Raw genomic sequence first — 26,534 nt, 5'->3', positions numbered from 1 at the left:
CCATGTTGTGTAGCTAGGAACAGGTCATCCATGTTTTGTAGCTAGGAACACAGTGAAACAGGTCATCCATGTTGTGTAGCTAGGAACACAGTGACACAGGTCATCCATGTTGTGTAGCTAGGAACACAGTGAAACAGGTCATCCATGTTCTATAGCTAGGAACACAGTGAAACAGGTCATCCATGTTATGTAGCTAGGAACACAGTGAAACAGGTCATCCATGTTGTGTAGCTAGGAACACAGTGACACAGGTCATCCATGTTGTGTAGCTAAGAACACAGTGACACAGGTCATCCATGTTGTGTAGCTAGAACACAGTGAAACAGGTCATCCATGTTTTGTAGCTAGGAACACAGGAAACAGGTCATCCATGTTATGTAGCTAGGAACACAGTGAAACAGGTCATCCATGTTATGTAGCTAGAACACAGTGAAACAGGTCATCCATGTTGTGTAGCTAGGAACACAGTGAAACAGGTCATCCATGTTGTGTAGCTAGGAACACAGTGAAACAGGTCATCCATGTTGTGTAGCTAGGAACACAGTGACACAGGTCATCCATGTTGTGTAGCTAGTGAAACAGGTCATCCATGTTATGTAGCTAAGAACACAGTGAAACAGGTCATCCATGTTGTGTAGCTAGGAACACAGTGAAACAGGTCATCCATGTTGTGTAGCTAGGAACACAGTGAAACAGGTCATCCATGTTCTGTAGCTAGGAACACAGTGAAACAGGTCATCCATGTTATGTAGCTAGGAACACAGTGAAACAGGTCATCCATGTTGTAGCTAGGAACACAGTGAAACAGGTCATCCATGTTGTGTAGCTAGAACACAGTGAAACAGGTCATCCATGTGAGCTAGGAACACAGTGAAACAGGTCATCCATGTTGTGTAGCTAGGAACACAGTGAAACAGGTCATCCATGTTGTGTAGCTAGGAACACAGTGAAACAGGTCATCCATGTTCTATAGCTAGGAACACAGTGAAACAGGTCATCCATGTTATGTAGCTAGGAACACAGTGAAACAGGTCATCCATGTTCTGTAGCTAGGAACACAGTGAAACAGGTCATCCATGGTACTAGGAAGAACACAGTGAAACAGGTCATCCATGTTGTGTAGCTAGGAACACAGTGAAACAGGTCATCCATGTTGTGTAGCTAAGAACACAGTGAAACAGGTCATCCATGTTTTGTAGCTAGGAACACAGTGAAACAGGTCATCCATGTTGTGTAGCTAGGAACACAGTGACACAGGTCATCCATGTTGTGTAGCTAGGAACACAGTGAAACAGGTCATCCATGTTCTATAGCTAGGAACACAGTGAAACAGGTCATCCATGTTCATCCATGTTGTATAGCTAGGAACACAGTGAAACAGGTCATCCATGTTCTGTAGCTAGGAACACAGTGAAACAGGTCATCCATGGTATGTAGCTAAGAACACAGTGACACAGGTCATCCATGTTGTGTAGCTAAGAACACAGTGACACAGGTCATCCATGTTGTGTAGCTAAGAACACAGTGACACAGGTTATCCATGTTGTGTAGCTTTGAACACAGTGAAACAGGTCATCCATGTTATGTAGCTAGGAACACAGTGAAACAGGTCATCCATGTTATGTAGCTAGGAACACAGTGAAACAGGTCATCCATGTTATGTAGCTAAGAACACAGTGAAACAGGTCATCCATGTTGTGTAGCTAGGAACACAGTGAAACAGGTCATCCATGTTGTGTAGCTAGGAACACAGTGAAACAGGTCATCCATGTTATGTAGCTAGGAACACAGTGACACAGGTCATCCATGTTGTGTAGCTAGGAAGACAGTGAAACAGGTCATCCATGTTGTGTAGCTAGAACACAGTGACACAGGTCATCCACAGGTGGGTCATCCATGTTCTGTAGCTAGGAACACAGTGAAACAGGTCATCCATGTTTTGTAGCTAGGAACACAGTGAAACAGGTCATCCATGTTCTATAGCTAGCACAGTGAAACAGGTCATCCATGTTATGTAAGGAACACAGTGAAACAGGTCATCCATTATGTGTAGCTAGGAACATAGTGAATCAGGTCATCCATGGTATGTAGCTAGGAACACAGTGAATCAGGTCATCATGTTCTGAGCTACAGGTCATCCATGTTGTGTAGCTAAGAACACAGTGACACAGGTTATCCATGTTGTGTAGCTAAGAACACAGTGACACAGGTCATCCATGTTGTGTAGCTAGGAACACAGTGAAACAGGTCATCCATGTTGTGTAGCTAAGAACACAGTGACACAGGTCATCCATGTTTTGTAGCTAGGAACACAGTGACACAGGTCATCCATGTTGTGTAGCTAGGAACACAGTGAGACAGGTCATCCATGTTGTGTAGCTAAGAACACAGTGAAACAGGTCATCCATTATGTGTAGCTAGGAACATAGTGAATCAGGTCATCCATGTTGTGTAGCTAGGAAGACAGTGAAACAGGTCATCCATGTTGTGTAGCTAGGAACACAGTGACACAGGTCATCCATGTTGTGTAGCTAGGAACACAGTGAAACAGGTCATCCATGTTCTATAGCTAGGAACACAGTGAAACAGGTCATCCATGTTATGTAGCTAGAACACAGTGAAACAGGTCATCCATGTTGTGTAGCTAGGAACACAGTGAAACAGGTCATCCATGTTATGTAGCTAGGAACACAGTGAAACAGGTCATCCATGTTCTGTAGCTAGGAACACAGTGAAACAGGTCATCCATGTTATGTAGCTAGGAACACAGTGAAACAGGTCATCCATGTTCTGTAGCTAGGAACACAGTGAAACAGGTCATCAGGTCATGGTATGTAGCTAGGAACACAGTGAATCAGGTCATCTATGTTCTGTAGCTAGGAACACAGTGACACAGGTCATCCATGTTGTGTAGCTAAGAACACAGTGACACAGGTCATCCATGTTGTGTAGCTAAGAACACAGTGACACAGGTCATCCATGTTGTGTAGCTAGGAACACAGTGAAACAGGTCATCCATGTTGTGTAGCTAAGAACACAGTGACACAGGTCATCCATGTTTTGTAGCTAGGAACACAGTGACACAGGTCATCCATGTTGTGTAGCTAGGAACACAGTGAGACAGGTCATCCATGTTGTGTAGCTAAGAACACAGTGAAACAGGTCATCCATGTTTTGTAGCTAGGAAGACAGTGAAACAGGTCATCCATGTTGTGTAGCTAAGAACACAGTGACACAGGTCATCCATGTTGTGTAGCTAGGAACACAGTGACACAGGTCATCCATGTTGTGTAGCTAGGAACACAGTGACACAGGTCATCCATGTTGTGTAGCTAGGAACACAGTGAAACAGGTCATCCATGTTCTATAGCTAGGAACACAGTGAAACAGGTCATCCATGTTATGTAGCTAGGAACACAGTGAAACAGGTCATCCATTATGTGTAGCTAGGAACATAGTGAATCAGGTCATCCATGGTATGTAGCTAGGAACACAGTGAATCAGGTCATCTATGTTCTGTAGCTAGGAACACAGTGACACAGGTCATCCATGTTGTGTGAAACAGGTCATCCATGTTGTGTAGCTAGAACACAGTGACACAGGTCATCCATGTTGTGTAGCTAGGAACACAGTGAAACAGGTCATCCATGTTGTGTAGCTAGGAACACCATGTGTAGCTAAACACAGGTCATCCATGTTGTGTAGCTAGAACACAGTGACACAGGTCATCCATGTTGTGTAGCTAGGAACACAGTGACACAGGTCATCCATGTTGTGTAGCTAGGAACATGAAACAGGTCATCCATGTTGTAGCTAGGAAACACAGTGAACAGGTCATCCATGTTCTGTAGCTAAGAACACAGTGAAACAGGTCATCCATGTTGTGTAGCTAGTGAACACAGTGAAACAGGTCATCCATGTTGTGTAGCTAAGAACACAGTGACACAGGTCATCCATGTTGTGTAGCTAGAACACAGTGAAACAGGTCATCCATGTTGTGTAGCTAGGAACACAGTGACACAGGTCATCCATGTTGTGTAGCTAGGAACACAGTGAAACAGGTCATCCATGTTCTATAGCTAGGAACACAGGTCATCCATGTTGTGTAGCTAGGAACACAGTGAAACAGGTCATCCATGTTATGTAGCTAGGAACACAGTGAAACAGGTCATCCATGTTGTGTAGCTAGGAACACAGTGACACAGGTCATCCATGTTCTGTAGCTAGGAACACAGTGAGACAGGTCATCCATGTTGTATGTGAAACAGGTCATCCATGTTCTGTAGCTAGGAACACAGTGAAACAGGTCATCAATGTTGTGTAGCTAGGAACACAGTGACACAGGTCATCCATGTTGTGTAGCTAGGAACACAGTGAAACAGGTCATCCATGTTCTGTAGCTAGGAACACAGTGAAACAGGTCATCCATGTTATGTAGCTAGGAACCACAGTGAAACAGGTCATCCATGGTATGTAGCTAGGAACACAGTGAATCAGGTCATCCATGTTGTGTAGCTAGGAACACAGTGACAGGGTCATCCATGTTGTGTAGCTAGGAACACAGTGAAACAGGTCATCCATGTTGTGTAGCTAGGGAACACAGTGAAACAGGTCATCCATGTTGAGTAGCTAGGAAACAGGTCATCTTTGTGAAACACAGGAATCAGGTCATCCATGTTGTGTAGCTAGAACACAGTGAAACAGGTCATCCATGTTGTGTAGCTAGGGACACAGTGACACAGGTCATCCATGTTATGTAGCTAGGAACACAGTGACACAGGTCATCCATGTTGTGTAGCTAGGAACACAGTGAAACAGGTCATCCATGTTATGTAGCTAAGAACACAGTGAAACAGGTCATCCATGAGACAGGTCATCCATGTAGCTAGGAACACAGTGAAACAGGTCATCCATGTTGTGTAGCTAGGAACACAGTTGTGTTACACAGGTCATCCATGTTGTGTAGCTAGGAACACAGTGAAACAGGTCATCCATGTTCTATAGCTAGGAACACAGTGAAACAGGTCATCCATGTTATGTAGCTAGGAACACAGTGAAACAGGTCATCCATTATGTGTAGCTAGGAACATAGTGAATCAGGTCATCCATGGTATCCATGTTTTGTAGCTACACAGGTCATCCATGTTGTGGGAACACAGTGACACAGGTTATCCATGTTGTGTAGCTTTGAACACAGTGAAACAGGTCATCCATGTTATGTAGCTAGGAACACAGTGAAACAGGTCATCTATGTTGTAGTAGGAACACAGTGAAACAGGTCATCCATGTTGTGTAGCTAGAACACAGTGAAACAGGTCATCCATGTTGTGTAGCTAAGAACACAGTGAATCAGGTCAGGTCATCCAGTGTTCCATGTTGTGCTAGGAACACAGTGACACAGGTCATCCATGTTCTTGTAGCTAGGAACACAGTGAACACATCCATGTGAAACACAGGTCATCCATGTTCCATGTTGTGTAGCTAGGAACACAGTGAAACAGGTCATCCATGTTCTGTAGCTAGGAACACAGTGAAACAGGTCATCCATGTTATGTAGCTAGGAACACAGTGAAACAGGTCATCCATGTTGTGTAGCTAGGAACACAGTGAACAGGTCATCCATGGTATGTGTAGCTAGGAACACAGTGAAACAGGTCATCCATGTTCTGTAGCTAGGAACAAACAGTGAAACAGGTCATCCATGTATGTGTAGCTAGGAACACAGTGAATCCATGTTATGTAGCTAGGAACACAGTCATCATCATGTTGTAGCTAGGAACAGGTCATCAGGTCATAAACAGGTCATCCATGTTATGTAGCTAGGAACACAGTGAAACAGGTCATCCATGTTGTGTAGCTAGGAACACAGTGACACAGGTCATCCATGTTGTAAGAACACAGTGAGGTCATCCATGTTGTGTAACACAGTGACACAGGTCATCCATGTTGTGTAGCTAGGAACACAGTGAAACAGGTCATCCATGTTGTGTAGCTAGGAACACAGTGAAGGAACACAGTGACAGGTCATCCATGTTGTGTAGTTCTAGGAACACAGTGAAACAGGTCATCCATGTTGTGTAGCTAAGAACACAGTGACACAGGTCATCCATGTTTGTAGCTAGGAACACAGTGACACAGGTCATCCATGTTGTGTAGCTAGGAACACAGTGACAGGTCATCCATGTTGTGTAGTAGGAACACAGTGAAACAGGTCATCCATGTTGTTGTAGCACAGGAACACAGGAATGTCATCCATGTTAGCTATCCATGGAACACAGTGAAACAGGTCATCCATGTTGTGTAGCTAGGAACACAGTGAATCAGGTCATCCATGTTTCCATGTTGTGTAGCTAGGAACACAGTGAAACAGGTCATCCATGTTGTGTAGCTAGGAACACAGTGAATCAGGTCATCCATGTTGTGTAGCTAGAACACAGTGAAACAGGTCATCCATGTTTTGTAGCTAGAACACAGTGAAACAGGTCATCCATGTTATGTAGCACAGTGAAACAGGTCATCCATGTTGTGTAGCTAGTGAACAGTGAAACAGGTCATCCATGTTGTGTAGCTAGGAACACAGTGAACAGGTCATCCATGTTATGTAGCTAAGAACACAGTGAAACAGGTCATCCATGTTGTGTAGCTAGAACACAGTGACACAGGTCATCCATGTTCCATGTGTAGCTAGGAACACAGTGAAACAGGTCATCCATGTTCTGTAGCTAGGAACACAGTGAAACAGGTCATCCATGTTGATGTAGCTAGGAACACAGTGAAACAGGTCATCCATTATTAGCTAGAGTGAAAGGTCATCCATGTTGTGTAGCTAAGAACACAGTGACACAGGTCATCCATGTTGTGTAGCTAGAACAGTGAAACAGGTCAGTGTAATCACAGTGAAACAGGTCATCCATGTTATGTAGCTAGGAACACAGTGAAACAGGTCATCCATGTTGTGTAGCTAGGAACACAGTGAAACAGGTCATCCATGTTGTGTAGCTAGGAACACAGTGAAACAGGTCATCCATGTTGTGTAGCTAGGAACACAGTGAACAGGTCATCCATGTTGTGTAGCTAGGAACACAGTGAAACAGGTCATCCATGTTGTGTAGCTAGAACACAGTGAAACAGGTCATCCATGTTTGTGTAGCTAGGAACATGTTGTGTAGTGAATCAGGTCATCCATGTTATGTCAGCTAGGAACACAGTGAAACAGGTCATCCATGTTATGTAGCTAGGAACACAGTGAACAGGTCATCCATGTTCTATAGCTAAGAACACAGTGAAACAGGTCATCCATGTTTTGTAGCTAGGAAGGTTATCCATGTTGTGAAACAGGTCATCCATGTTATGTAGCTAGGAACACAGTGAAACAGGTCATCCATGTTGTGTAGCTAAGAACACAGTGACACAGGTCATCCATGTTGTGTAGCTAGAACACAGTGAAACAGGTCATCCATGTTGTGTAGCTAGGAACACAGTGAACAGGTCATCCATGTTGTGTAGCTAGGAACACAGTGAAACAGGTCATCCATGTTCTGTAGCTAGGAACACAGTGAAACAGGTCATCCATGTTGTGTAGCTAGGAACACAGTGAAACAGGTCATCCATGTTCTATAGCTAGAACACAGTGAAACAGGTCATCCATGTTATGTAGCTAGGAACACAGTGAACAGGTCATCCATTTGTGTAGCTAGGAACATAGTGAATCAGGTCATCCATGGTTGTAGCTAGCACAGTAGGAACAGGTCATCCATGTTGTGTAGCTAGAACACAGTGACACAGGTTATCCATGTTGTGTAGCTTTGAACACAGTGAAACAGGTCATCCATGTTATGTAGCTAGGAACACAGTGAAACAGGTCATCCATGTTATGTAGCTAGAACACAGTGAATCAGGTCATCCATGTTATGTAGCTAGGAACACAGTGAAACAGGTCATCCATGTTTGTGTAGCTAGGAACACAGTGACACAGGTCATCCATGTTGTGTAGCTAAGAACACAGTGAAACAGGTCATCCATGTTGTGTAGCTAGCTGAGAACACAGTGAAAACAGTGTTCATCCATGTTCTGTAGCTAGGAACACAGTGAAACAGGTCATCCATGTTGTGTAGCTAGGAACACAGTGAAACAGGTCATCCATGTTGTGTAGCTAGGAACACAGTGACACAGGTCATCCATGTTGTGTAGCTAGCACATGGAACACAGTGACAGCTAGGAACACAGTGAAACAGGTCATCCATGTTATGTAGCTAGGAACACAGTGAAACAGGTCATCCATTAGTGTAGCTAGGAACACAGTGAATCAGGTCATCCATGTTCTATGAATCAGGTCAGTTCTGTAGGAACAGGTCATCCATGTGAAACAGGTCATCCATGTTGTGTAGCTAGGAACACAGTGAAACAGGTCATCCATGTTGTGTAGCTAGGAACATAGTGAAACAGGTCATCCATGTTATGTAGCTAGGAACACAGTGAAGGAACAGGTCATCTATGTTCTGTAGCTAGGAACACAGTGAACAGGTCATCCATGTTGTGTAGCTAAGAACACAGTGAAACAGTTTTTGTAGCTAGGAAGACAGAAACAGCTGACACAGGTCATCCATGTTGTTGTGTAGCTAAGAACACAGTGAAACAGGTCATCCATCCATGACACAGGTTCCATGTTGTAGCTAGAACACAGTGAAACAGGTCATCCATGTTCTATAGCTAGGAACACAGTGAAACAGGTCATCCATGTTATGTAGCTAGGAACACAGTGAAACAGGTCATCCATGTTGTGTAGCTAGGAACATAGTGAATCAGGTCATCCATGTTCTGTAGCTAGGAACACAGAGTCATCCAACAGGTCATCCATGTTCCATGTTCTATAGCTAGGAACACAGTGAAACAGGTCATCCATGTTGTGTAGCTAGGAACATAGTGAATCAGGTCATCCATGGTATGTAGCTAGGAACACAGTGAATCAGGTCATCCATGTTGTGTAGCTAGAACACAGTGACACAGGTCATCCATGTTGTGTAGCTAGGAACACAGTGACACAGGTCATCCATGTTGAGTAGCTAGGAACACAGTGAAACAGGTCATCCATGTTGTGTAGCTAGGAACACAGTGAACAGGTCATCCATGTTGTGTCATCCATTCCATGTTGTGTAGGTCATATGGAACACAGTGACACAGGTCATCCATGTTTTGTAGCTAGGAACACAGTGAAACAGGTCATCCATGTTGTGTAGCTAGGAACACAGTGAAACAGGTCATCCATGTTGTGTAGCTAAGAACACAGTGACACAGGTCATCCATGTTGTGTAGCTAGGAACACAGTGACACAGGTCATCCATGTTGTGTAGCTAGGAACACAGTGAAACAGGTCATCCATGTTCTATAGCTAGGAACACAGTGAAACAGGTCATCCATGTTATGTAGCTAAGAACACAGTGACACAGGTCATCCATGTTGTGTAGCTTAGAACACAGTGAACAGGTCATCCATGTTGTGTAGCTAGGAACAGTGAAACAGTTGAGCTAGGAACACAGTGAAACAGGTCATCCATGTTATGTAGCTAGGAACACAGTGGTCATCCATGTTCTATAGCTAGTGAAACAGGTCATCCATGTTCTGTAGCTAGAACACAGTGAAACAGGTCATCCATGTTGTGTAGCTAGGAACACAGTGAATCAGGTCATCCATGTATGTAGCTAGGAACACAGTGAAACAGGTCATCAGGTCAGGTCATCCATGTTCTATAGCTAGGAACACAGTGAAACAGGTCATCCATGTTATGTAGCTAGGAACACAGTGAAACAGGTCATCCATGTTGTGTAGCTAAGACAGCCCAGGAACACAGTGAAAACAAGTCATCCATGTTATGTAGCTAGGAACACAGTGAAACAGGTCATCCATGTTGTGTAGCTAGGAACACAGTGAAACAGGTCATCCATGTTATGTAGCTAGGAACACAGTGACACAGGTCATCCATGTTGTGTAGCTAGAACACAGTGAAACAGGTCATCCATGTTCTGTAGCTAGGAACACAGTGAAACAGGTCATCCATGTTGTGTAGCTAGGAACACAGTGAAACAGGTCATCCATGTTGTGTAGCTAAGAACACAGTGAAACAGGTCATCCATGTTGTGTAGCTAAGAACACAGTGACACAGGTCATCCATGTTGTGTAGCTAGGAACACAGTGAAACAGGTCATCCATGTTGTGTAGCTAGGAACATCAGTGAACACAGGTCATCCATGTTATGTAGCTAGGAACACAGTGAAACAGGTCATCCATGTTATGTAGCTAGGAACAAAGTGAATCAGGTCATCCATGTTGTGTAGCTAGGAACACAGTGAAACAGGTCATCCATGTTGTGTAGCTAGAACACAGTGAAACAGGTCATCCATGTTGTGTAGCTAGGAACACAGTGACACAGGTCATCCATGTTGTGTAGCTAGGAACACAGTGAAACAGGTCATCCATGTTATGTAGCTGTAGCTAGTTAACACAGTGAAACAGGTCATCCATGTTGTGTAGCTACAGTGAAACAGGTCAACACAGTGAAACAGGTCATCCATGTTGTGTAGCTAGGAACACAGTGAAACAGGTCATCCATGTTGTGTAGCTAGGAACACAGTGAAACAGGTCATCCATGTTGTGTAGCTAGGAACACAGTGACACAGGTCATCCATGTTGTGTAGCTAACAGGTCACACACAGTGAAACAGGTCATCCATGTTAGGACCACAGTGAAACAGATTATCCATGTTGTATAGCTAGGAACACAGTGAAACAGGTCATCCATGTTATGTAGCTAACACAGAACACAGTGAAACAGGGTCATCCATGTTATGTAGCTAAGAACACAGTGACACAGGTCATCCATGTTGTGTAGCTAAGAACACAGTGAAACAGGTCATCCATGTTGTGTAGCTAGGAACACAGTGAAACAGGTCATCCATGTTGTGTAGCTAGGAACACAGTGAAACAGGTCATCCATGTTATGTAGCTAGGAACACAGTGACACAGGTCATCCATGTTGTGTAGCTAGGAACACAGTGAAACAGGTCATCCATGTTGTGTAGCTAGGAACACAGTGAAACAGGTCATCCATGTTCATAGCTAGAACACAGTGAAACAGGTCATCCATGTTATGTAGCTAAGCACACAGTGAAACAGGACATCCATTATAGTAGCTAGGAACATCCAGGTATGAATCAGGTCATCCATGGTATGTAGCTAGGAACACAGTGACACAGGTCATCCATGTTGTGTAGCTAAGAACACAGTGACACAGGTTATCCATGTTGTGTAGCTTTGAACACAGTGAAACAGGTCATCCATGTTATGTAGCTAGGAACACAGTGAAACAGGTCATCCATGTTATGTAGCTAGGAACACAGTGAAACAGGTCATCCATGTTGTGTAGCTAGGAACACAGTGAAACAGGTCATCCATGTTGTGTAGCTAGGAACACAGTGAAACAGGTCATCCATGTTGTGTAGCTAGGAACACAGTGAAACAGGTCATCCATGTTGTGTAGCTAGAACACAGTCATCCATGTTGTGTAGCTAAAACAGGGTCATCCATGTTATGTAGCTAGGTGAAACAGGTCATCCATGTTGAGGAACACAGTGAAACAGGTCATCCATGTTGTGTAGCTAGGAACACAGTGAAACAGGTCATCCATGTTGTGTAGCTAGGAACACAGTGAAACAGGTCATCCATGTTGTGTAGCTAGGAACACAGTGAAACAGGTCATCCATGTTATGTAGCTAGGAACACAGTGAAACAGGTCATCCATGTTATGTAGCTATGTAGCTAGGAACACAGTGAAACAGGTCATCCATGTTATGTAGCTAGGAACACAGTGAAACAGGTCATCCATGTTGTGTAGCTAGGAACACAGTGACACAGGTCATCCATGTTGTGTAGCTAGAACACAGTGACACAGGTCATCCATGTTGTGTAGCTAGGAACACAGTGACACAGGTCATCCATGTTGTGTAGCTAGGAACACAGTGAAACAGGTCATCCATGTTGTGTAGCTAGGAACACAGTGAAACAGGTCATCCATGTTGTGTAGCTAGGAACACAGTGAAACAGGTCATCCATGTTGTGTAGCTAAGAACACAGTGACACAGGTCATCCATGTTGTGTAGCTAGGAACACAGTGTTGTGTAGCTAGGAACACAGTGAAACAGGTCATCCATGTTGTGTAGCTAAGAACACAGTGACACAGGTCATCCATGTTGTGTAGCTAAGAACACAGTGACACAGGTCATCCATATTGTGTAGCTAGGAACACAGTGACACAGGTCATCCATGTTGTGTAGCTAGGAACACAGTGAAACAGGTCATCCATGTTCTGTAGCTAGGAACACAGTGAAACAGGTCATCCATGTTATGTAGCTAGGAACACAGTGAAACAGGTCATCCATGTTGTGTAGCTAGGAACATAGTGAATCAGGTCATCCATGGTATGTAGCTAGGAACACAGTGACACAGGTCATCCATGTTGTGTAGCTAAGAACACAGTGACACAGGTTATCCATGTTGTGTAGCTTTGAACACAGTGAAACAGGTCATCCATGTTATGTAGCTAGGAACACAGTGAAACAGGTCATCCATGTTCTGTAGCTAGGAACACATGTTAGCTAAGAACACAGTGAAACAGGTCATCCATGTTGTGTAGCTAGGAACACAGTGAAACAGGTCATCCATGTTGTGTAGCTAGGAACACAGTGAAACAGGTCATCCATGTTGTGTAGCTAGGAACACAGTGACACAGGTCATCCATGTTGTGTAGCTAGGAACACAGTGAAACAGGTCATCCATGTTGTGTAGCTAGGAAGACAGTGAAACAGGTCATCCATGTTGTGTAGCTAGGAACACAGTGAAACAGGTCATCCATGTTATGTAGCTAGGAACACAGTGAAACAGGTCATCCATGTTGTGTAGCTAGGAACACAGTGAATCAGGTCATCCATGGTATGTAGCTAGGAACACAGTGAAACAGGTCATCCATGTTGTGTAGCTAAGAACACAGTGACACAGGTCATCCATGTTTTGTAGCTAGGAACACAGTGAAACAGGTCATCCATGTTGTGTAGCTAGGAACACAGTGAAACAGGTCATCCATGTTGTGTAGCTAGGAACACAGTGAAACAGGTCATCCATGTTGTGTAGTAAGAACACAGTGAAACAGGTCATCCATGTTGTGTAGCTAGGAACACAGTGAAACAGGTCATCCATGTTGTGTAGCTAGAAAAACAGTGAAACAGGTCATCCATGTTATGTAGCTAGGAACACAGTGACACAGGTCATCCATGTTGTGTAGCTAGGAACACAGTGAAACAGGTCATCCATGTTGTGTAGCTAGGAACACAGGTAGCAGGTCATCCATGTTGTGTAAGGAGCACATGGGTCATCTATGTTCTGTAGCTAGGAACACAGTGAAACAGGTCATCCATGTTATGTAGCTAGGAACACAGTGAAACAGGTCATCCATGTTCTATAGCTAGGAACACAGTGAAACAGGTCATCCATGTTATGTAGCTAGGAACACAGTGAAACAGGTCATCCATTATGTGTAGCTAGGAACATAGTGAATCAGGTCATCCATGGTATGTAGCTAGGAACAGGAATCATCCATGTTTGTAGCTAGGAACACAGTGACACAGGTCATCCATGTTGTGTAGCTAAGAACACAGTGACACAGGTTATCCATGTTGTGTAGCTAAGAACACAGTGACACAGGTCATCCATGTTGTGTAGCTAGGAACACAGTGAAACAGGTCATCCATGTTGTGTAGCTAAGAACACAGTGACACAGGTCATCCATGTTTTGTAGCTAGGAACACAGTGACACAGGTCATCCATGTTGTGTAGCTAGGAACACAGTGAGACAGGTCATCCATGTTGTGTAGCTAAGAACACAGTGAAACAGGTCATCCATGTTTTGTAGCTAGGAAGACAGTGAAACAGGTCATCCATGTTGTGTAGCTAAGAACACAGTGACACAGGTCATCCATGTTGTGTAGCTAAGAACACAGTGACACAGGTCATCCATGTTGTGTAGCTAGGAACACAGTGACACAGGTCATCCATGTTGTGTAGCTAGGAACACAGTGAAACAGGTCATCCATGTTCTATAGCTAGGAAAACAGTGAAACAGGTCATCCATGTTTTGTAGCTAGTTAGACAGTGAAACAGGTCATCCATGTTGTGTAGCTAGGAACACAGTGACACAGGTCATCCATGTTGTGTAGCTAAGAACACAGTGACACAGGTCATCCATGTTGTGTAGCTAGGAACACAGTGACACAGGTCATCCATGTTGTGTAGCTAGGAACACAGTGAAACAGGTCATCCATGTTCTATAGCTAGGAACACAGTGAAACAGGTCATCCATGTTTTGTAGCTAGGAAGACAGTGAAACAGGTCATCCATGTTGTGTAGCTAAGAACACAGTGACACAGGTCATCCATGTTTTGTAGCTAGGAACACAGTGACACACATCCATGTTGTGTAGCCAGGAACACAGTGAGACAGGTCATCCATGTTGTGTAGCTAAGAACACAGTGAAACAGGTCATCCATGTTTTGTAGCTGAACACAGTGTCATCCATGTTGTGTAGCTAAGAACACAGTGCTAAGAACAACAGGTCATCCATGTTGTGTGTAGGCACAGGACACAGGTCATCCATGACACAGTGAAACAGGTCATCCATGTTATGTAGCTAGGAACACAGTGAAACAGGTCATCCATGTTTTGTAGCTAGGAAGACAGTGAAACAGGTCATCCATGTTGTGTAGCTAAGAACACAGTGACACAGGTCATCCATGTTTTGTAGCTAAGAACACAGTGACACAGGTCATCCATGTTGTGTAGCTAGGAACACAGTGACACAGGTCATCCATGTTGTGTAGCTAGGAACACAGTGAAACAGGTCATCCATGTTCTATAGCTAGGAACACAGTGAAACAGGTCATCCATGTTGTGTAGCTAGGAACACAGTGAACAGGTCATCCATGGTGTAGCTAGGAACATGAACATGTCATCCATGTTATGTAGCTAAGGAACACAGTGAAACAGGTCATCCATGTTCTGTAGCTAAGAACACAGTGAAACAGGTCATCCATGTTCTGTAGCTAAGAACACAGTGAAACAGGTCATCCATGTTCTGTAGCTAGGAACACAGTGAAACCGGTCATCCATGTTATGTAGCTAGGAACACAGTGAAACAGGTCATCCATTATGTGTAGCTAGGAACATAGTGAATCAGGTCATCCATGTTATGTAGCTAGGAACACAGTGACACAGGTCATCTATGTTCATGACCATCCATGTTGTGTAGCTAAGAAACACAGTGACACAGGTCATCCATGTTGTGTAGCTAGGAACACAGTGACACAGGTCATCCATGTTGTGTAGCTAGGAACACAGTGAAACAGGTCATCCATGTTGTATAGCTAGAACACAGTGAAACAGGTCATCCATGTTTTGTAGCTAAGAACACAGTGACACAGGTCATCCATGTTGTGTAGCTAGGAACACAGTGAAACAGGTCATCCATGTTGTGTAGCTAAGAACACAGTGAAACAGGTCATCCATGTTGTGTAGCTAGGAACACAGTGAAACAGGTCATCCATGTTCTGTAGCTAGAACACAGTGAAACAGGTCATCCATGTTGTGTAGCTAGAACACAGTGAAACAGGTCACCACAGTAGAAACAGTGAAACCGGTCATCCATGTTGTGTAGCTAGGAACACAGTGAAACAGGTCATCCATGTTCTATGTCATCCATGCTAGGAGGAACACAGTGAAACAGGTCATCCATGTTGTGTAGCTAGGAACACAGTGACACAGGTCATCCATGTTGTGTAGCTAGGAACACAGTGACACAGGTCATCCATGTTGTGTAGCTAGGAACACAGTGACACAGGTCATCATGTTGTGTAGCTAGGAACACAGTGAACAGGTCATCCATGTTGTGTAGCTAAGAACACAGTGAAACAGGTCATCCATGTTGTGTAGCTAGGAACACAGTGAAACAGGTCATCCATGTTGTGTAGCTAGAACACAGTGACACAGGTCATCCATGTTTTGTAGCTAGAACACAGTGACACAGGTCATCCATGTTGTGTAGCTAGGAACACAGTGAAACAGGTCATCCATGTTGTGTAGCTAGGAACACAGTGAAACAGGTCATCCATGTTGTGTAGCTAGGAACACAGTGAAACAGGTCATCCATGTTATGTAGCTAGAACACAGTGAACAGGTCATCCATGTTGTGTAGCTAAGAACACAGTGAAACAGGTCATCCATGTTGTGTAGCTAGGAACACAGTGACACAGGTCATCCATGTTAGGAACACAGTGAAACAGGTCATCCATGTTCTATAGCTAGGAACACAGTGAAACAGGTCATCCATGTTATGTAGCTAGGAACACAGTGAAACAGGTCATCCATGTTGTGTAGCTAGAACACAGTGACACAGGTCATCCATGTTGTGTAGCTAGGAACACAGTGAAACAGGTCATCCATGTTGTGTAGCTAGGAACACAGTGACACAGGTCATCCATGTTGTGTAGCTAGGAACACAGTGAAACAGGTCATCCATGTTCTAGGAACACAGTGAAACAGGTCATCCATGTTATGTAGCTAACACAGTGAACAGGTCAGTGTAGCTATGGTGGAGCTACACAGGTCATCCATGTTCTGTAGCTAGGAACACAGTGACACAGGTCATCCATGTTGTGTAGCTAAGAACACAGTGAAACAGGTCATCCATGTTGTGTAGCTAGGAACACAGTGACACAGGTCATCCATGTTGTGTAGCTAGAACACAGTGAAACAGGTCATCCATGTTCCATGTGTAGCTAAGAACACAGTGACACAGGTCATCCATGTTGTGTAGCTAGGAACACAGTGACACAGGTCATCCATGTTGTGTAGCTAGGAACACAGTGAAACAGGTCATCCATGTTGTGTAGCTAGGAACACAGTGAAACAGGTCATCCATGTTCTGTAGCTAGGAACACAGTGAAACAGGTCATCCATGTTTTGTAGCTAGGAACACAGTGAAACAGGTCATCCATGTTGTGTAGCTAAGAACACAGTGACACAGGTCATCCATGTTGTGTAGCTAGGAACACAGTGACACAGGTTCAGCTAGGATCCATGAAACAGGTCATCCATGTTCTGTTGCTAGGAACACAGTGAAACAGGTAATCCATGTTGTGTAGCTAGGAACACAGTGAAACAGGTCATCCATGTTGTGTAGCTAGGAACACAGTGAAACAGGTCATCCATGTTATGTAGCTAGGAACACAGTGAAACAGGTCATCCATGTTCTGTAGCTAGGAACACAGTGAAACAGGTCATCCATGGTATGTAGCTAGGAACACAGTGAATCAGGTCATCCATGTTCTGTAGCTAGGAACACAGTGACACAGGTCATCCATGTTGTGTAGCTAGGAACACAGTGACACAGGTCATCCATGTTGTGTAGCTAGGAACACAGTGACACAGGTCATCCATGTTGTGTAGCTAAGAACACAGTGAAACAGGTCATCCATGTTGTGTAGCTAGGAACACAGTGAAACAGGTCATCCATGTTGTGTAGCTAAGAACACAGTGACACAGGTCATCCATGTTGTGTAGCTAAGAACACAGTGACACAGGTCATCCATGTTGTGTAGCTAGGAACACAGTGACACAGGTCATCCATGTTCTGTAGCTAGGATCACAATGAAACAGGTCATCCATGTTATGTAGCTAGGAACACAGTGAAACAGGTCATCCATGTATGTGAGGAACAGTGTCATCCATGTTATGTAGCTAGGAACACAGTGAAACAGGTCATCCATGTTGTGTAGCTAGGAACACAGTGACACAGGTCATCCATGTTGTGTAGCTAGGAACACAGTGAACATCATGTTATGAAACAGGGTCATCCATGTTGTGTAGCACAGTGAAACAGGTAGGAACACAGTGAAACAGGTCATCCATGTTGTGTAGCTAGGAACACAGTGTCATCCATGTTCTGTAGCTAGGAACACAGTGAAACAGGTCATCCATGTTGTGTAGCTAAGAACACAGTGACACAGGTCATCCATGTTGTGTAGCTGTGTCCAGCTAGGAACACAGTGAAACAGGTCATCCATGTTGTGTAGCTAGGAACACAGTGAAACAGGTCATCCATGTTGTGTAGCTAGGAACACAGTGAAACAGGTCATCCATGTTCTATATCCATGTTCTGTAGCTAGGAACACAGTGAAACCGGTCATCCATGTTCTGTAGCTAGGAACACAGTGAAACAGGTCATCCATGTTCTGTAGCTAGGAACACAGTGAATCAGGTCATCCATGGTATGTAGCTAAGAACACAGTGACACAGGTCATCCATGTTCTGTAGCTAGGAACACAGTGACACAGGTCATCCATGTTTTGTAGCTAGGAACACAGTGACACAGGTCATCCATGTTGTGTAGCTAGGAACACAGTGAGACAGGTCATCCATGTTGTGTAGCTAAGAACACAGTGAAACAGGTCATCCATGTTTGTAGCTAGGAACACAGTGAAACAGGTCATCCATGTTGTGTAGCTAAGAACACAGTGACACAGGTCATCCATGTTGTGTAGCTAGGAACACAGTGACACAGGTCATCCATATTGTGTAGCTAAACACAGTGACACAGGTCATCCATGTTGTGTAGCTAGGAACACAGTGAAACAGGTCATCCATGTTCTGTAGCTAGGAACACAGTGAAACAGGTCATCCATGTTATGTAGCTAGGAACACAGTGAAACAGGTCATCCATGTTATGTAGCTAGAACACAGTGAAACACATCCATGTTATGTAGGAACATAGTGAATCAGGTCATCCATGTTGTGTAGCTACAGTGACACACAGTTGTGTAGCTAACAGGTCATCCATGTTGTGTAGCTAGGAACACAGTGAAACAGGTCATCCATGTTGTGTAGCTAGGAACACAGTGAAACAGGTCATCCATGTTATGTAGCTAGGAACACAGTGAAAGAGGTCATCCATGTTGTGTAGCTAGGAACACAGTGAAACAGGTCATCCATGTTATGTGTAGCACAATGACACAGGTCATCCATGGTGTAGCTAGGGAACACAGTGAAACACATCCATGTTGTGTACAGTGAAACACAGGTACACAGGTCATCCATGTTGTGTAGCTAGGAACACAGTGAAACAGGTCATCCATGTTGTGTAGCTCACAGGTTTCCATGTTGTGTAGCTAGGAAGACAGTGAAACAGGTCATCCATGTTGTGTAGCTAAGAACACAGTGAAACAGGTCATCCATGTTTTGTAGCTAGGAACACAGTGACACAGGTCATCCATGTTGTGTAGCTAGGAACACAGTGACACAGGTCATCCATGTTGTGTAGCTAGGAACACAGTGAAACAGGTCATCCATGTTCTATAGCTAGGAACACAGTGAAACAGGTCATCCATGTTTTGTAGCTAGGAAGACAGTGAAACAGGTCATCCATGTTGTGTAGCTAAGAACACAGTGACACAGGTCATCCATGTTGTGTAGCTAAGAACACAGTGACACAGGTCATCCATGTTGTGTAGCTAGGAACACAGTGACACAGGTCATCCATGTTGTGTAGCTAGGAACACAGTGAAACAGGTCATCCATGTTCTATAGCTAGGAACACAGTGAAACAGGTCATCCATGTTATGTAGCTAGGAACACAGTGAAACAGGTCATCCATTATGTGTAGCTAGGAACATAGTGAATCAGGTCATCCATGGTATGTAGCTAGGAACACAGTGAATCAGGTCATCTATGTTCTGTAGCTAGGAACACAGTGACACAGGTCATCCATGTTGTGTAGCTAAGAACACAGTGACACAGGTTATCCATGTTGTGTAGCTAGGAGCACAGTGACACAGGTCATCCATGTTGTGTAGCTAAGAACAGAGTGAAACAGGTCATCCATGTTGTGTAGCTAGTAACACAGTGAAACAGGTCATCCATGTTGTGTAGCTAAGAACACAGTGACACAGGTCATCCATGTTGTGTAGCTAAGAACACAGTGACACAGGTCATCCATGTTGTGTAGCTAGGAACACAGTGACACAGGTCATCCATGTTGTGTAGCTAGGAACACAGTGAGACAGGTCATCCATGTTGTGTAGCTAAGAACACAGTGAAACAGGTCATCCATGTTGTGTAGCTAGGAACACAGTGAAACAGGTCATCCATGTTGTGTAGCCAGGAGCACAGTGAAATGGGTCATCTATGTTCTGTAGCTAGGATCACAATGAAACAGGTCATCCATGTTCTGTTGCTAGGAACACAGTGAAACAGGTAATCAATGTTGTGTAGCTAGGAACACAGTGAAACAGGTCATCCATGTTCTGTAGCTAGGAACACAGTGAAACCGGTCATCCATGTTATGTAGCTAGGAACACAGTGAAACAGGTCATCCATGTTCTATAGCTAGGAACACAGTGAAACAGGTCATCCATGGTATGTAGCTAGGAACACAGTGAATCAGGTCTTCTATGTTCTGTAGCTAGGAACACAGTGACACAGGTCATCCATGTTGTGTAGCTAAGAACACAGTGACACAGGTCATCCATGTTGTGTAGCTAGGAACACAGTGACACAGATCATCCATGTTGTGTAGCTAGGAACACAGTGAGACAGGTCATCCATGTTGTGTAGCTAAGAACACAGTGAAACAGGTCATCCATGTTGTGTAGCTAGGAACACAGTGAAACAGGTCATCCATGTTGTGTAGCTAAGAACACAGTGACACAGGTCATCCATGTTGTGTAGCTAAGAACACAGTGACACAGGTCATCCATGTTGTGTAGCTAGGAACACAGTGAAACAGGTCATCCATGTTATGTAGCTAGGAACACAGTGAAACAGGTCATCCATGTTATGTAGCTATGAACACAGTGAAACAGGTCATCCATGTTGTGTAGCTAAGAACACAGTGAAACAGGTCATCCACGTTGTGTAGCTAAGAACACAGTGACACAGGTCATCCATGTTGTGTAGCTAGGAACACAGTGAAACAGGTCATCCATGTTATGTAGCTAGGAACACAGTGAAACAGGTCATCCATGTTATGTAGCTAGGAACACAGTGAAACAGGTCATCCATATTATGTAGCTAAGAACACAGTGAAACAGGTCATCCATTATGTGTAGCTAGGAACACAGGTCATCCATGTTCTGTAGCTAGGAACACAGTGAAACAGGTAATCAATGTTGTGTAGCTAAGAACACAGTGACACAGGTCATCCATGTTGTGTAGCTAGGAACACAGTGACACAGGTCATCCACGTTGTGTAGCTAGGAACACAGTGAAACAAGTCATCCACGTTGTGTAGCCAGGAACACAGTGAAACAGGTCATCCATGTTGTGTAGCTAAGAACACAGTGAAACAGGTCATCCATGTTCTGTAGCTAGGAACACAGTGAAACCGGTCATCTATGTTCTGTAGCTAGGCACAGTGAAACAGGTCATCCATGTTGTGTAGCCAGGAGCACAGTGAAATGGGTCATCTATGTTCTGTAGCTAGGACCACAATGAAACAGGTCATCCATGTTCTGTTGCTAGGAACACAGTGAAACAGGTAATCAATGTTGTGTAGCAAAGAACACAGTGAAACAGGTCATCCATGTTCTGTAGCTAGGAACACAGTGAAACCGGTCATCCATGTTATGTAGCTAGGAACACAGTGAAACAGGTCATCCATTATGTGTAGCTAGGAACATAGTGAATCAGGTCATCCATGGTATGTAGCTAAGAACACAGTGACACAGGTCATCCATGTTGTGTAGCTAAGAACACAGTGACACAGGTCATCCATGTTGTGTAGCTAGGAACACAGTGAAACAGGTCATCCATGTTGTGTAGCTAAGAACACACTGACACAGGTCATCCATGTTGTGTAGCTAAGAACACACTGACACAGGTCATCCATGTTGTGTCCCTCTGACAGACACACAGTGAAACAGGTCATCCATGTTGTGTAGCTAAGAACACACTGACACAGGTCATCCATGTTGTGTCCCTCTGACAGACACACAGTATGGAGCCATTAGAACAACCAACATCACTAATTAGGGCGTTGATACCGGGTGTGTCACCCCTGTTATGCTGCTCTAACGGAGCGAACACAAGTCTTCAGGTCTCAGGCGAGGTTACTTCCTTGCTGAGTGGCCTTTCAGGTTATGTCGATATAAGGACTAATTTTACTGTGGATATAAATACTTTTGTACCTGTTTCCTCCAGCATCTTCACAAGGTCCTTTGCTGTTGTTCTGGGATGATTTGCACTTTTCGCACCAAAGTACGTTCATCTCTAGGAGACAGAACATGTCTCCTTCCTGAGCGGTATGATGGCTGCGTGGTCCCATGGTGAACCAAACTTGTGGAGGTTTACAATTATTTTTGGCTGATTTCTTTTGATTTTCCCGTGATGTCAAGTTTAAGGTAGGCCTTGAAATACATCCACAGGTACACCTCCAATTGACTAAAATGATGTCAATTAGCCTATCAGTAGCTTCTAAAGCCATGACATCATATTCTAGAATTTTCCAAGCTGTTTATAGGCACAGTCAACTTAGTGTATGTAAACGTCTGAACCACTGGAATTGTGATACAGTGAATTGTAAGTGAAATAATCTGTCTGTAAACAATTGTTGGAAAAATTACTTGTGTCATGCACAAAGTAGATATCCTAACCGACTTGCCAAAACTATAGTTTGTTAACAAGAAATTTGGAGAGTGGTTGAAAAATGAGTTTTAATGACCCCAACCTAAGTGTATGTATACTTCCGACAACTGTATATCCTCTTTGAAAATATGTTGAAAAACAATATCTTGAAATTAATGTCTCTATCAGCAACTGTCAATTACTGTCTCCTTCCGGAGACACCTGAAACCCCACCTCTTTAAGGAATACCTAGGATAGGATAAAGTAATCCTTCTCACCCCCCTTAAAAGATTTAGATGCACTATTGTAAAGTGGCTGTTCCACTGGATGTCATAAGGTGAACGCACCAATTTGTAAGTCGCTCTGGATAAGAGCGTCTGCTAAATGACTTAAATGTAAATGTAAATGTTACTCATGTGATTTACATGTGTGTGTGTGTGTGTGTGTGTGTGTGTGTGTGTGTTTGTGTGTGTGTGTGTGTGTGTGTGTGACTAACTCAGAGCTTTCAATGTCAACAATGAGACAGCCTAGCCAAACTCCTATTACTGCACGTGCCAGGCCACAGATTAGGTCAGACTGCAGGCTCTAGATTACACTAAATCGAATCAAATTAAATGTATTTGTCACATACACATGGTTAGCAGATGTTAATGCGAGTGTAGCGAAATGCTTGTGCTTCTAGTTCCGACAATGCAGTAATAACCAATGGGTAATCTAACCTAACAATTCCAAAAGTACTACCTTATACACACAAGTGTAAAGGGATAAAGAATATGTACATAAAGATATGTGAATGAGTGATGGTACAGAGCGGCATAGGCAAGATGCAGTAGATGGTATCGAGTACAGTATATACATATGAGATGAGTAATGTAGGGTATGTAGACAAAGTGGCATAGTTTAAAGTGGCTAGTGGTACATGTATTACATACAGATGCAGTAGATGATAGAGTACAGTATATACATATACATATGAGATGAATAATGTAGGGTATGTAAACATTATATTACGTAGCATTGTTTAAAGTGGCTAGTGATATATTTTACATCAATATCCATCAATTCCCATTATTAAAGTGGCTGGAGTTGAGTCAGTGTGTTGGCAGCAGCCACTCAATGTTAGTGGTGGCTGTTTAACAGTCTGATGGCCTTGAGATAGAAGCTGTTTTTCAGTCTCTCGGTCCCTGCTTTGATGCACCTGTACTGACCTCGCCTTCTGGATGATAGCGGGGTGAACAGGCAGTGGCTCGGGTGGTTGTTGTCCTTGATGATCTTTATGGCCTTCCTGTGACATCGGGTGGTGTAGGTGTCCTGGAGGGCAGGTAGTTTGCCCCTGGTGATGCGTTGTGCAGACCTCACTACCCTCTAGAGAGCCTTACGGTTGTGGGCGGAGCAATTGCCGTACCAGGCGGTGATACAGCCCGACAGGATGCTCTCGATGGTGCATCTGTAGAAGTTTGTGAGTGTTTTTGGTGACAAGCCGAATTTCTTCAGCCTCCTGAGGTTGAAAAGGCGCTGCTGCGCCTTCTTAACGATGCTGTCTGTGTGGGTGGACCAATTCAGTTTGTCTGTATTGTGTACGCCGAGGAACTTAAAACTTACTACCCTCTCCACTACTGTCCCATCGATGTGGATGATGTGGATAGGGGGACTAGAGAATGTGGACTAGAGAATACAAAGCCTGACTGGTGACAGTGACTATATAGACTACAGCTCTTATATAGACTACAGTATATAGACTACAGCTCTTTGAACAGGTTAACATAACTTTATTGTTTTCTAAACTCCCTTGAAGTGCTCATGTATGTTTTTTCTCCTTTCCTCCCCTCTCCTCCCTCTCCTCTCCTTCTCTCTCCTCTCCTCCCTCCCTCCCTCTCCTCTTCTCTTCTTCTCTCTCCTCTCCCCCCTCTCCTCTCCTCTCCTCCCCTCCCCTCTCCTCCCTTCCTCCTCTCCTCCCTCTCCTCTCCTTCTCTCTCCTCCCTCCCTCTCCTCTTCTTCTCTCTCCCCTCTCCTCTCCTCTCCTCCCCTCCCCTCTCCTCCCTTCCTCCTCTCCAGATGGTGTTGCTAGCTCGGTGCGAGGGCCACTGCAGCCACACGTCCCGCTCCGACCCTCTCATCTCCTTCAGCTCGGTGTTGAAGCAACCCTTCAAGAGTACCTGTTTCTGCTGCAAGCCCCACACCTCCAAGCTGAAGGCTGTGAGACTCCGCTGCGCCGGAGGGAGCCGCATCACAGCAACCTACCGCTACATTCTCGCCTGCAACTGTGAGGAGTGCAGCTGAGCTGGGAAAAATACTTTTTAAAACTCTAGAACTCTAGAACTCTAGAACTGTCTCCTTGAGAACGTTTCTGCACCTGCGAGTCGACAGCTGTGAAGAGTGGAATCCTAGAACATGTAAATTAGAAGAACCTGCACCTTTGTAGAACCTATAAGTCCAGGCCCTACCCATGGACCGAGTCAGTGTTTTTGGTCCCTGTATAATGATTAAATTACGATGATTTAAACTTCCCCTGGCCTTCATTTGCAAGTAGTGGAACCCTTAGTGCCCAATAGAACTCTAGAACCTGAGAGTATAGGCTAGACCCATGGAGGAATCTAGAACCGTCATGCCTGTTTGTGATGAGGACTCCAGCGCCCCAACGACTATCTGCCTTTTAGAATGTTGTTCCTAGGGAAGGGAGGGCAGGAGATTTCTGAACCAATAACAATAATGGATTGGACTTATATAGCGCATTTCTACCAACTGAACTACTCCAAGCGCTTTACATAGTAACTCACCTCATACACCACTTGGAGGAATGTACCATTTCATGGTTCTACATCTGTTTCTAGACCTGACTGAGAAGTCAGTCATGAGATCCTTCATTCTTCTTGACTCTTTGTCAAATTGCTTTGTCAATCCTCTAAATATACCACTTATCAGTCTGGACCAAGACTCACCTGAGCTCCTGTCCTCATCCAGTAGCTCAGTCCCCAAACTGAGACTCATTAGGAACCCTGTTCCCAAATTCTGTGTGTCTAGAACCAAGAGAACACTCGGCTCCTCAAGGCTCCCAGAAGGAGTTAGTCCTGCTAATCCATCGAGGGTAGATGACATTTCCCAGAATCCTATAGAACACTGTCTTCTCCCTCATGTGTTCAGACCCAGAAACAACTAATTACACACACCGTCTCCCCACTCTCACCACTAATTACATCTATAAATGTATGGTGCCGACGTCATAAAACCCAACAGCACAACATGCATAATTAAAAGCAGCATGGGACAGAGCAGGCCGTGTATCCTATGAGATACATGTGTAATGACTGTGCTTAACTACACCTTCCCCCTGTCTCCTAGCCAGGCCATAAACATGTAACATACTCCACCAGATCTTCACCTACAGTTGAAGTTGGTAGTTTACATACACCTTTGCCAAATACATTTCAACTCAGTTTTTCACAATTCCTGACATTTAATCCTAGTAAAAATTCCCTGTTATAGTTCAGTTAGGATCACCACTTTATTTTAAGAATGTGAAATGTCAGAATAATAGTAGAGAGAATGATTTATTTCAGCTTTAATTTCTTTCATCACATTCCCAGTGGGTCATAAGTTAACATACACTCAATTAGTATTTGGTAGCATTGTCTTTAAATTGTTTAACTTGGGTCAAATGTTTCGTGTAGCCTTCCACAAGCTTCCCACAATACGTTTGGTGAATTTTGGCCCATTCCTCCAGATAGAGCTGGTTTAACTGAGTCAGGTTTGTAGGCCTCCTTGCTCGCACACGCTTTTTCATTTCTGCCCACAAATCTTCTATAGGATTGAGGTCAGGGCTTT

General features: G+C 44.0%; 1 protein-coding gene across 1 annotated transcript in view; it reads left to right on the top strand.

The window, feature by feature from the left end:
* Positions 1 to 25,863, top strand: part of LOC115121724 (norrin-like) — a 100,897-nt gene extending 75,034 nt beyond the window's left edge. Inside the window, exon 4 of the mRNA XM_065015736.1 lies at positions 24,768 to 25,863. Coding sequence (XP_064871808.1) covers positions 24,768 to 24,992 — 225 coding nt within the window. The 3' untranslated portion in view covers positions 24,993 to 25,863. The remainder of the gene's footprint in view (positions 1 to 24,767) is intronic.
* The last annotated feature ends 671 nt before the right edge of the window (positions 25,864 to 26,534 follow it).

Source organism: Oncorhynchus nerka, linkage group LG3, assembly GCF_034236695.1.
Source record: "Oncorhynchus nerka isolate Pitt River linkage group LG3, Oner_Uvic_2.0, whole genome shotgun sequence".
Lineage (NCBI taxonomy): Eukaryota > Metazoa > Chordata > Actinopteri > Salmoniformes > Salmonidae > Oncorhynchus > Oncorhynchus nerka.
The sequence above is the reverse complement of the archived record's forward strand: the minus strand, read 5'-3'. Positions and strand labels throughout refer to the sequence as shown.